The sequence below is a fragment of the Schistocerca gregaria genome, chromosome 1, assembly GCF_023897955.1.
Source record: "Schistocerca gregaria isolate iqSchGreg1 chromosome 1, iqSchGreg1.2, whole genome shotgun sequence".
Taxonomy (NCBI): Eukaryota; Metazoa; Arthropoda; class Insecta; order Orthoptera; family Acrididae; genus Schistocerca; species Schistocerca gregaria.
The window spans coordinates 1041080753-1041092843 of record NC_064920.1 but is presented as its reverse complement, the minus strand read 5'-3'; the positions used below and the strand labels follow the sequence as shown (position 1 = coordinate 1041092843).

Here is a 12091-nt window from a genome sequence, read left to right as displayed (position 1 = left end):
AAGCTCTAAGTATCTTTCCGAAAATGCCATCAATTCCGTAAGCGCTTTTACTTTTCAGTGAGTTTATTATTTTACTGATTTCAGAGGGAGAGGTTGGTGGAAATACAATTGTTTCAAACTGCACAGGTATGGCCTCTTCTATTAGAAGCCTTGCCTCTTTTAGTGAAGATCTAGATCCTATTTTCTCCACAACATTTAAAAAATTATTATTGAAAATATTTTCAATTTCTGATTGTTAGTGCACTTGTCATTCAGTTTTATGGCACTAAAGTCTTCCTGTGCTCTTGGTTGCCCTGTTTCCCTTTCAATAATATTCCAAATTATATTATGTACTGTTTTTCTCAGTCCTTGGCTACTTAAGCCAGTTACAAAGCAAACCTACCTTCATGTGCCATCTGAGGAAATTTTATCTTCTAACTTTTCTACAAAATTCTTAGAAGTCATTCAGGTAACAAAATTTCGTTCTCCTTTAGGAAACGACATGGAAGTTTCTATCAGGTCTGAGTGCAAATAATTTAAACATGCCACTAAATGATATATACCGTCTATGCGAATATTGTAGAATAAGGGTAAAATATACGTAAATAATTACATAATGTACATAATTTATTAAATATTTCTTGCAGATTTTAATATTACCTTTCGTCCACAGCGAAAATACTGAAAAACCATCTCCAACATCAAGCAAAATACCATATTGCAACCGTAGCTCGTCGTGACACCATCTTTGGGCTTCTAGACGAAGCACTGCTCACCCATTAAATGCCCTCTGTGTCCGTAAAACTGTACGTATGTCACAAAATGCTTGAATCAAAATTATTGAAGACAATTTTTAATCTACAGCGGGTCAAAAATAAACTATAAAAGACATTTTCGCTTTAAGTGTCACTTACATACTGTTTAACGATATTAACAAATAATAAAACAATTTAAAGGTAAAGTCTGCAGAACGTGCAGTTTTACATTAAGCTGGCGAAGAAGTTCGTTCGTTTGTACATCTGCAAGGCTAACATTTTCATATCTCATTAGTCAATCTTGGCTTCAATATAAAACAATCTATTTGTTTTATAGCCGCTTTCCGCCTAATTACTGTGTGAAAAGTATTAACTTTAGAGTAGGTCCTGAACGCGCAAGGAAGATTTATTGCATGTGGCTGGGCACTAGCCATTCTGAAGTTTCCTTGAGAGATATCGTCCTAATTATCCAATCGATATTTATTCGAGCTATGATTATTTTAGGGCAGGAGTTCTGGCTTTACAAGGAAATGATTAGAGGCAGAAAAAGTTATGTGCGCAGAGCAGTTATCCACCAAAAACGATCCGGAGAAACGCCACGTAAAATGTGCAGTTCATCAGACAGGCTACTAAATACGAAACTGTTGAGGCTTTCGTGACGACCTGTTGACAGATAGCCTGTTGGCTTCTGCCTCGAGATCTTCAGCTGATACTCATTTGACGGTGTTTCTGACGTTTCACAAGCACAAGTGGGGCGCGTTGTCAGAACTTCACCTTCCACTGGTGATGGTGTCCACCAGGAGCAGTGGAGGGGAAGCTTTGACAACGCCAGCCACTCGTGCTGGCGAATCGTCAGAAAATCCATCGAACGAACGTCGACCAAGAAGCCAAGACAGAAGCCAATAGGGAGTTTGTCAGGCTACTAAGTCTTTTCTCCAAATTCTGAAGAATGCTCCGAAGAGCAATGAAAGCACAGTACAAACAATTTTTTTTAAATTGTCGCCAGATAAATTGGAAAATGGTGGCCTATAACATTCGTCGATATATAACTAAATAAGTTACTTCGTATATAAAAAATAGTGTTTAATTGAATTCTACGGTACCGAACGAACTTATTTGCCAACCCAATCTCGTCAATATCATAAAAACTGCCATTTTTATTCACGGAAATGTGTTCCCTGTCAGTCTCCAGTTTCCCGTCGTCGTGAAGTAGCCCAGGACCATGAATCAGCGATCAAATCGCAATACGCAAGGTCCCCCACACTGTACGACGCTGCCTGTCCAGGCGCTGGCGAGATCAAGCAGCCGGCGCAGCTACGTCCTCTCTGGGTTGGCGATGGTGGTGGCGCCGGCGCTGCTGACTGCTGGGTCTGCCACGTGGTCTCGTGTCCACCGCCTCCGCGCCGTTGTCGGCCCCTTCGTAGAAGAGCACTTCCTCAGACAGGAGCGGCGCCCCTCGGTGGCTCTCCACTGCGCCACTGGAGCTGATCTTGGCCGTCCCCGACTCCCCGAACAGTAGGCTGCGGATGGAGGCCGAGCGCCGCCGCCTCGCCTCTGCTGACCCTGCTGGAGCGTTCTCCCTCGGGCGGGCGGCCGCCATCTCGTCCCTGTGCCTTCTAGCGGCGGCCTCTGCGACGATGATGGGCCACAGATCTCCGAAAACCCCTCGGAACAGTTCTTGCTCCTCTGCTGTCATCACTCCGTTCTTCAGTTCCTCTATTATGATAGGAATGAGGAGCAGGACGTCCTCTGCCGTCAGCTCTATGTATTCTCCGTTCATTTCTGTCGCAGTCTCGTCAGCAGGTGTCTCTTCTGTCCCCGTTTCACTGCCAAATTGCCTAACCGATATTGGTCCTGCTACTGTGTCACTTTCGCCAGAAACGTCCTTGTGTACTGGTAATTTGAAATCTCGGGCCTTTTCTTCTAGCTTTGACTTTGCGAAATGTAGAATCTTCCCCAGTCTGTCACTAGAGGCCGACAAAACTGTTGGCTCATTTTCAGCGAGCAGGCGATGGAGCAGTAATGTTAGAGCAGGCGTCACTTGTACGATGCGCTGTTCCGCTTCTTTGACGAGCTCTTTATGTACCAATTTTTCGTCAGCGTGTCCAGTTGTATGGTATATTGACACATTTCTTGCTAGTCCCCCATCTCTATCATTAGTAGTGCCTACGTGAGGAAGAGTCGAGTCAGGTGATGGAAAAACAGGTGGTCTGTCGGTGTATGATTCTGAAACAGGTATCTTTGGCTTCTCAGTGATAGCCGACTCTATGCTCCTGTCAAGTGATATGACACCGTCTGTTGTAGTCCAATCTGAGTCAGAAGCAGTCTGCAGAGTAACAAAAGTGTCTATTTCATTGATTGATTCACTAGTATGATCTTCACTCACAACTTTCTCAGTTACACCTTTATTGATATAGACATCATGAAGGGAATTTAGCTCCACCATACCCCGTGCACTCCCAGGGCCAGTATGCATATCAGATACGGCAGCTTCCTCTGTGAACTCCTCCGTCATGCTCGCAGTGGCTATGGCCTCTGCAGCCACCTCAGTCATGGTCGTGGTTGCGGCGGCGGCAGTCTCTCCAGGCTCCTCTACTGTGGCCATAGTCACAGCAGTGAAGGCCTCTCGAGTCTCCTCAGTCATGGCAGAAGTGGTGATGGATTCTTCAGCCTCCTGTGTCATAGCTGCAGTGGCTACAAGCTCCCCAGCCTCTGCAGCTAAGGGCACAGTCGCAGCGGTGACGACCTCTCCGGCCACCTCTGTAGTGGCAGCAGCGGTGACGACCTCTCCAGCCACCTCTGTAGTGGCAGCAGCGGTGACGACCTCTCCAGCCACCTCTGTAGTGGCAGCAGCGGTGACGACCTCTCCAGCCACCTCTGTAGTGGCAGCAGCGGTGACGACCTCTCCAGCCACCTCTGTAGTGGCAGCAGCGGTGACGACCTCTCCAGCCACCTCTGTAGTGGCAGCAGCGGTGACGACCTCTCCAGCCACCTCTGTAGTGGCAGCAGCGGTGACGACCTCTCCAGCCACCTCTGTAGTGGCAGCAGCGGTGACGACCTCTCCAGCCACCTCTGTAGTGGCAGCAGCGGTGACGACCTCTCCAGCCACCTCTGTAGTGGCAGCAGCGGTGACGACCTCTCCAGCCACCTCTGTAGTGGCAGCAGCGGTGACGACCTCTCCAGCCACCTCTGTAGTGGCAGCAGCAGTGACGACCTCTCCAGCCACCTCTGTAGTGGCAGCAGCAGTGACGACCTCTCCAGCCACCTCTGTAGTGGCAGCAGCAGTGACGACCTCTCCAGCCACCTCTGTAGTGGCAGCAGCGGTGACGACCTCTCCAGCCACCTCTGTAGTGGCAGCAGCGGTGACGACCTCTCCAGCCACCTCTGTAGTGGCAGCAGCGGTGACGACCTCTCCAGCCACCTCTGTAGTGGCAGCAGCGGTGACGACCTCTCCAGCCACCTCTGTAGTGGCAGCAGCGGTGACGACCTCTCCAGCCACCTCTGTAGTGGCAGCAGCGGTGACGACCTCTCCAGCCACCTCTGTAGTGGCAGCAGCGGTGACGACCTCTCCAGCCACCTCTGTAGTGGCAGCAGCGGTGACGACCTCTCCAGCCACCTCTGTAGTGGCAGCAGCGGTGACGACCTCTCCAGCCACCTCTGTAGTGGCAGCAGCAGTGACGACCTCTCCAGCCACCTCTGTAGTGGCAGCAGCAGTGACGACCTCTCCAGCCACCTCTGTAGTGGCAGCAGCAGTGACGACCTCTCCAGCCACCTCTGTAGTGGCAGCAGCAGTGACGACCTCTCCAGCCACCTCTGTAGTGGCAGCAGCAGTGACGACCTCTCCAGCCACCTCTGTAGTGGCAGCAGCGGTGACGACCTCTCCAGCCACCTCTGTAGTGGCAGCAGCGGTGACGACCTCTCCAGCCACCTCTGTAGTGGCAGCAGCGGTGACGACCTCTCCAGCCACCTCTGTAGTGGCAGCAGCGGTGACGACCTCTCCAGCCACCTCTGTAGTGGCAGCAGCGGTGACGACCTCTCCAGCCACCTCTGTAGTGGCAGCAGCGGTGACGACCTCTCCAGCCACCTCTGTAGTGGCAGCAGCTGTGACGACCTCTCCAGCCACCTCTGTAGTGGCAGCAGCGGTGACGACCTCTCCAGCCACCTCTGTAGTGGCAGCAGCGGTGACGACCTCTCCAGCCACCTCTGTAGTGGCAGCAGCGGTGACGACCTCTCCAGCCACCTCTGTAGTGGCAGCAGCGGTGACGACCTCTCCAGCCACCTCTGTAGTGGTGACGATGTCTCCAGCCTCCTCTGTAGTGGCAGCAGTGGCCACAATGTCTCCAAACTCCTCAGTCGAGGTTGCAGCAATGATTGCCTCTCCAACCTCCTCAGTCGTGGCTATGATTGTGAATGCCATTCCAGTCCAGTTGCTCATGGTTGTGTTGGTGACTTCATCATACTCAGTCATGCTGGTTGTGACCATCACCTCATTCTCCTCAGTGGTGGTTGTGGTAACGGATCTTCCAACCTCCTCAGTCGTGGTTGTGGGGACAGCTTCCCCTGCCTCCCCTAAGGTAATGAATGGGGCCTCTTCCATGGTAATGGCAGCAGAAACAGCCAGTAAGGCCTGCTCTGTAGTACTATCCAGAGGTGGCTCTGTGGTGGCGACCGAAGGCTCCATGGTGAAAGCAGTGACAACTTCTGTGACCTGCTCAGTGTTGTCAGCTACAGGCTCATCCACATCCTCATGGTCGTGATCATCATTTTCACCTTCATGGTGGTGGTGGTGGTGGTCGCCGTCGTCGTCGCCATCCTCATGCTTGTGGTGGTCGTCGCCGTCGTCGTCGCCATCCTCATGCTTGTGGTGGTCGTCGCCGTCGTCGTCGCCATCCTCATGCTTGTGGTGGTCGTCGCCGTCGTCGTCGCCATCCTCATGCTTGTGGTGGTGGTCGCCGTCGTCGTCGCCATCCTCATGCTTGTGGTGGTGGTCGCCGTCGTCGTCGCCATCCTCATGCTTGTGGTGGTGGTCGCCGTCGTCGTCGCCATCCTCATGCTTGTGGTGGTGGTCGCCGTCGTCGTCGCCATCCTCATGCTTGTGGTGGTGGTCGCCGTCGTCGTCGCCATCCTCATGCTTGTGGTGGTGGTCGCCGTCGTCGTCGCCATCCTCATGCTTGTGGTGGTGGTCGCCGTCGTCGTCGCCATCCTCATGCTTGTGGTGGTGGTCGCCGTCGTCGTCGCCATCCTCATGCTTGTGGTGGTGGTCGCCGTCGTCGTCGCCATCCTCATGCTTGTGGTGGTGGTCGCCGTCGTCGTCGCCATCCTCATGCTTGTGGTGGTGGTCGCCGTCGTCGTCGCCATCCTCATGCTTGTGGTGGTGGTCGCCGTCGTCGTCGCCATCCTCATGCTTGTGGTGGTGGTCGCCGTCGTCGTCGCCATCCTCATGCTTGTGGTGGTGGTCGCCGTCGTCGTCGCCATCCTCATGCTTGTGGTGGTGGTCGCCGTCGTCGTCGCCATCCTCATGCTTGTGGTGGTGGTCGCCGTCGTCGTCGCCATCCTCATGCTTGTGGTGGTGGTCGCCGTCGTCGTCGCCATCCTCATGCTTGTGGTGGTGGTCGCCGTCGTCGTCGCCATCCTCATGCTTGTGGTGGTGGTCGCCGTCGTCGTCGCCATCCTCATGCTTGTGGTGGTGGTCGCCGTCGTCGTCGCCATCCTCATGCTTGTGGTGGTGGTCGCCGTCGTCGTCGCCATCCTCATGCTTGTGGTGGTGGTCGCCGTCGTCGTCGCCATCCTCATGCTTGTGGTGGTGGTCGCCGTCGTCGTCGCCATCCTCATGCTTGTGGTGGTGGTCGCCATCGTCGCCATCCTCATGCTTGTGGTGGTGGTCGCCGTCGTCGCCATCCTCATGCTTGTGGTGGTGGTCGCCGTCGTCGCCATCCTCATGCTTGTGGTGGTGGTCGTCGTCGCCATGCTTGTGGTCATGATCATCGTCGTCATACTTACCATGATCTAAATCATCAGCTGTGTGGTAATGACCAAAATCATCGTCATCTTTGTGATAGTGAGCATCTTCGTGGTGATGATTTTCAGAGAGTGGAGTTTCGTTTTTTATTAGTGTTGTGTCATGGTGAACATTTAGTTGTCCTGTAACTTGTGCATGCTGTTCATGGGAGCCAGCCTGTGTATTGGAGCCATATGTAGATTCTCCAGTTAAGTGTTCTTTGTTTGGGTCATGAACTGCTGGCTTTGTCCAAGATGGTGAAATCACAGTAACATATTCTGATGCGTCTGGTATCACCTGATGATTGTGATGGTGGTCTACAAGACGTCCTTGCTCTTCTGATATTGTACTTCCTGCTGTAGTGAGTTCTTGAGCTTGAGAGATTATAGTCATTACCGAGCTGATAGTGCGATCTATCAAATTTTCAACTGTACTGCCTGCAATATTGTCCTCCGGCTGGAACGACAGTTCCGTTATTAATTCTGTCTGATCTGTGACATAGTTCCCCTTTGCTGCTTCATTTTGTATGTGGGATGTACTTTCAGTAGGGAAACCACTGATCTCACCTGATTCCACTAATGAATAACTTTGGTTTGATAGCGAAGTCATGACTAACGTAGTAGTTTCTGCTTCCAGCATAGAAACAATGGTCTGTTCATTTGTGTAGGTGGTACCCTCATTGTCCACGCCACTTTCATTACTGGTAGCGACAGGTGAAACATAATTTACTTCGTTTAACTCTGTGTGGTCATCAGCTGCTGTAAGCTTCTCGACAGTTACCATATGCTGTTGGGAGCTGGCTTCAGGTAAATCGACAGTGGTCGTCTGGGCAATATTAGGGTCGTTTGCCGACAGCTCTGGTTTCAAATATCCATCAATAATTTCATCTTGTTTATTCGTTGTTGTGGGAAAGTGAAATTCTTCAATGAAAGATGTAGTCTCATTTCCTGTGGAGCCATTTTGGACATCTATGTACTGTGGTACAATAATTTCACTGCTTGGCTCACTTTGTAGTGTTGGTACTATTGTCATTTCACTGTGGTCTCCTGTATTCAGATTTCCTGCAGGTGGTTGATAATTTCCGTCATTCTCTACGTAGCTAAACGCAGCTTCTTCCTGTAAAATATTTGTGACATCAGTATGTGAATAGTCTGTTGAGGTCAGTGTTGTAAATTCTGCTTCTGAACTGTCTTCTTGTGATTGCGGCTCCTGGAGTTCAATTTTAACTATTCCATCCTTTTCCCATGGGCTATATCCACTAGGAAAGTGTATTTCTGATATGATGGTCGTTTCCTCTAATGCCATCTTATTGCTCTCTGGATGAAATGAGCTACTTTCATAGTTCAGCGTTTTGTCAGTGGTGAAGAAGGGTGGAGATATTATTTCCTTCGGGTCTTCATCCACATCGCTGTTCGTGTCATCTAGAGAACTGTTCTGATGTTCATAATCCTCATGTTCTTCAGTACCATGGTGGGGGTCATATGCTTCATGTTCGTGAGAACTGTGATAGTCATACACCTGTTCATAAGAACCATGATGGGAGTCGTATGCTTCATATTCAGGAGAACCATGGTGGGGGTCAGATGCCTCAATGTCATAAGAACTATGCTGAGGATTAGATTCCTCATGTTCATAAAAACCATTGTCATGACTGTACACCCACTCATCTTCAGAAGTGGCGTCGTACACATATTCTTGAGAACCAAGGTGTGGGACATATGTCTCATGTTGAGAACTGTGGTGAGGGTCATGTGAATTATGTTCATCGAATTCAACAGGATGTTCCGTTTCAAGTTTTTGGCCACTGTTTGCTGATAATCCTGATGTAGCTTCCATTGTTTCGTCGTCGTATGTCGTGACATGTGACGAATCGACATGTTCATAGGCGTCGCCGTAATCTGTAATGCTCCCCTCATCTGGTTGTTTCAGAGGCGAATTATTTTCAGACTGATAGACCTGTGTATTTGACGGCAGAGTAACGGAACTGTTACCTATGGTGTCGCCTACTATGTAAGTTCTATCAGTGGTTTCATAAGTTCCAACAAATGTCGTCGTCTGAATTTCATATCCGCCAAATACACCATTTGGATTGCCATAGTAGTGCGTTGAACCGTCTGCGTGAGTCACATCTTCTGCGACTCCCGTAACTCCATACTCGCCGTTTTGTACTTTGTTGGTTTGAGCAGCCACTATTGTTTGTTTGTTGATGTCCACATTCTCTTCAGACGCTGATGCTTGTATGTCTGGAAGGTAAGGAGTGCCGGCATTCTCGGTCGTAACTATGTCACTTGAGTGTACTCTTTCAGTGCTTTCGCCGGTTTCAGGGTAAGATGTCGATGAAAATTCCTGCCAACTCACGCTGTTAGCAACAGCATGTGGTTCAGTAGTAGTTTCTTCCTGAACTTGGGCACCGTGCGTTGCTCCTTCAGTAACAAGACCGTCTTCTTCAGTTGGGAGGACTTCTACTGAAGTACCGTGAGCATTATCTTCGTTTTGCGAAAATGATGGGTCAGTATGGTCGGTGACTTGGTATAGAACTGTCGTCAAACGGCTTGCGCTATCAGTAACTGTCGAATAATTATCAATCTTATCCACATTATCTGTAATTACAGGTTGTGGTTGTGTAGTATCATAGAGCACAGTTGTATCGCGAATTGATTCAGTGTCACTGTTCCATTCTATTAATACATCGTCGTCACCACTAATCATAGGATCTGTTGTTGGCATCCAATTGCTCTGAGAATTATCAAGCTCTTCCGGTGCTTGTGATGTAATTGACTCCGTTGCGGAATTCATAAACGTCGATTGGCTCTCATTCGAAATCTCTGACCCATTAAAGGCTGTGGATTCAGGTACGTCAACCAGAGATTCTGTCGTAACCTTTTCGGCAGACTGTACTGACAATACGACTGTGGACGTCAGAACCACATCCGATAACCCTGGCGTCGCAAGCTCATTTACAACCGACAAACCTTTGGACGTCTGTTCTGGACTGATTTCAAAAGGAGTGGTGGTCTGCACTGTGGCTACAACGTCTGTATCTGCAGCCTCTGTGGTTGTCTCTTCTGTCAGAACAGGCACTAAACCGCTTACTACCTGGAGTGACACTTCAGGCAAGTTTATTATTGGTACAGAAAGCGAGTCTTCGTATTCGTCTGAGAATTCTACTTCTATGGGGCTTGTTTCCTGATCCGTTGACACATTGTAAACGTGATTGTCTGAGGGGTGTGCCACAACATCATACTGTACATCTGCGAGCGTTGAAAATTCTGTGGAAGTGCTATTTGCAGATGGGACTGTGAATTTGTTGACGTATTCCGTCGATGAATTCGTGCTGGAGTCTGCGCTGTTTCCATGAGCAGATCCTACTGCATGCTGGAAGGCACTAAGCTCGGAGCTATAAATTATGTCAGAGATTATGTGAGTAAATTCTGGAGAATGGATTAAACTGAAATCATCTTTATCATGGATACTCGCGTCGTTATTTGTCATAAATGTATCATGTGATTCCACACCAAAATAGTTTGGTGTATTCTGCACGTGATCAGGTAATTGCGTACTGCTTACATTAAGTTCAGCTGCTTTATTTGGTCCAACAGTTGCAGCAGTTACTGCAAATGCTGAAGTACTCAACGGTTCAACAGTTTTATGCGTTGCAATTGGGGTTGCTGTGGTGGTCTCTTCATGGATCGGCCGATCAGTTTTGTCAGTGGTATCGTCGCCTGGTTTTTCATCTTTGTGAGTTGATGTAACAGTAATTGGAAAGTAATTTTCAGTGATATCTCCTAAAATATTCTCCACCAATACCTCAGTAGTAGCAACGTTTGTACCAGAGTCACTAGAAGTGATTGTGATCAACGTATGTTGAGGATTTTGAGAATTTTCGTCCGTCGAAGGCTGCATGGTAATCCCAATGTTTTCCACAGAACTAAGATTGTGCATAGTTGACGTAACATTTATGTCGCTGATGCTGTGGTCTGCCGAAGTTAAATTGTAGGCGGTTAATTCTGAAACAGTGTACTGTGAAGATATTTCGGTCACTGGTCCACTATCATTAGAAGTATTGAGGTAAGCAGCATGGGGTTTATCGGTAGATGTCTGAATTGTCGGTTTCGTATCATGAGAGAGAGATACTGGGGAATTACTGCTTTGGGTGGTGGCCAGCGTTTCTGAGAAAGGATTTGCCGAAGGTTCGGTGATTCGCTCAGTTCCGTTTGGTTCGTGAATGGTGTTAGGAAACGTAACTGTATGGAGAGGATAGACCGAACTTACTGTTGTAACTTTGGTTGAAGAGTGAGCAGTTGGTTCAGTATTGTTGATAACGCTATGCGTGGTCGTAAGCTGCTGCGCAGTATGTGTTTGAGATGTAGAATTTAGATCAGGATGAGCAGATGTATTCGCAACAATGTAGTGAGGAGCAGTAGAATTTTGCGATGAGGTCTCCATCGAAGAAACTGTGACAGGAGCTGCATCAGTTGAAGTATGATGTATTAGGGAGACATTTGCTTGAAGGTGATTTGGGATTTGTTGTGCAGGCTTCACATCATGGTTCATTGTTGCAGTTATTGCGTGATGATTTGAACTGTGCACTGGAGGTGGAGGTATGAAGTTGTCTGCAACACCAGCATTGTTCACAGGAATTCCATGCTGGTTGGTCAGTTCGACACCAGTTGGATTCTGCGCGAATACTTGCGAAATTGAATAATAAGGGTAGACTGGATTTTTTGATAATGTGAACGGAGGCTTAAGCGGTTTTGGTGAAAACTCCTCCAGGGGAAGGTCAATTGTAGAATCGTGATCATCTTGCGAATGGGCAGCCATTTGTGTAATGACATGATAGGGATGAATTGGGCTTGGAGAAGTGCTTTGAATGCCGGGTTCCCTGTCCAGCTGATCCTCATCGGGTGCAGTGTCTTTGAAGACGTACGGCCCCAACTCCTGATGCGGGTACCACGCGTGCTGCAGAGGGGGGTCCTCTGGGAGCGGCTGAGCGTCGTGGGCACCCCAGGGCTGGACAAGCCATCCTAGGCGCCGGCGGGCGGCGGTTTGCAGGCGCTGCACCAGCTGGTAGAGTCGGCGGCGGGCGGCGGTGTCCTGCCATGGCAGGCTACGCGTCAGCTCGATGGGTGTGTACTGGGCCAGGCGAGAGCCTACGGGCGGCAGGCGCTCCACCCAGTAGGCGTCGCCCTCGCTCATGTTATCGCCGAAGTCGTCGCCATCCTTCGAGAGGATGTCGTCAGCCGGGGGCACTGTTAACACGAGAGATATGAGCTCAAACGTCATTGCGACCTGTGCCATCATATACAGGGTGAATAATCTGAAACGTGCATCGTGAGTAAAGGTTCTTCTAAATGATGGA

General features: G+C 49.4%; 1 protein-coding gene across 1 annotated transcript in view; it reads right to left on the bottom strand.

Moving 5' to 3' along the window:
• Positions 1-2031: 2031 nt before the first annotated feature.
• The window catches only part of LOC126286331 (uncharacterized), a 98837-nt gene continuing 88777 nt past the window's right edge, over positions 2032-12091 (bottom strand). The window contains exon 2 of the mRNA XM_049984882.1: positions 2032-11981. Within this exon, the coding sequence (XP_049840839.1) occupies positions 2032-11981 (9950 nt within the window). The remainder of the gene's footprint in view (positions 11982-12091) is intronic.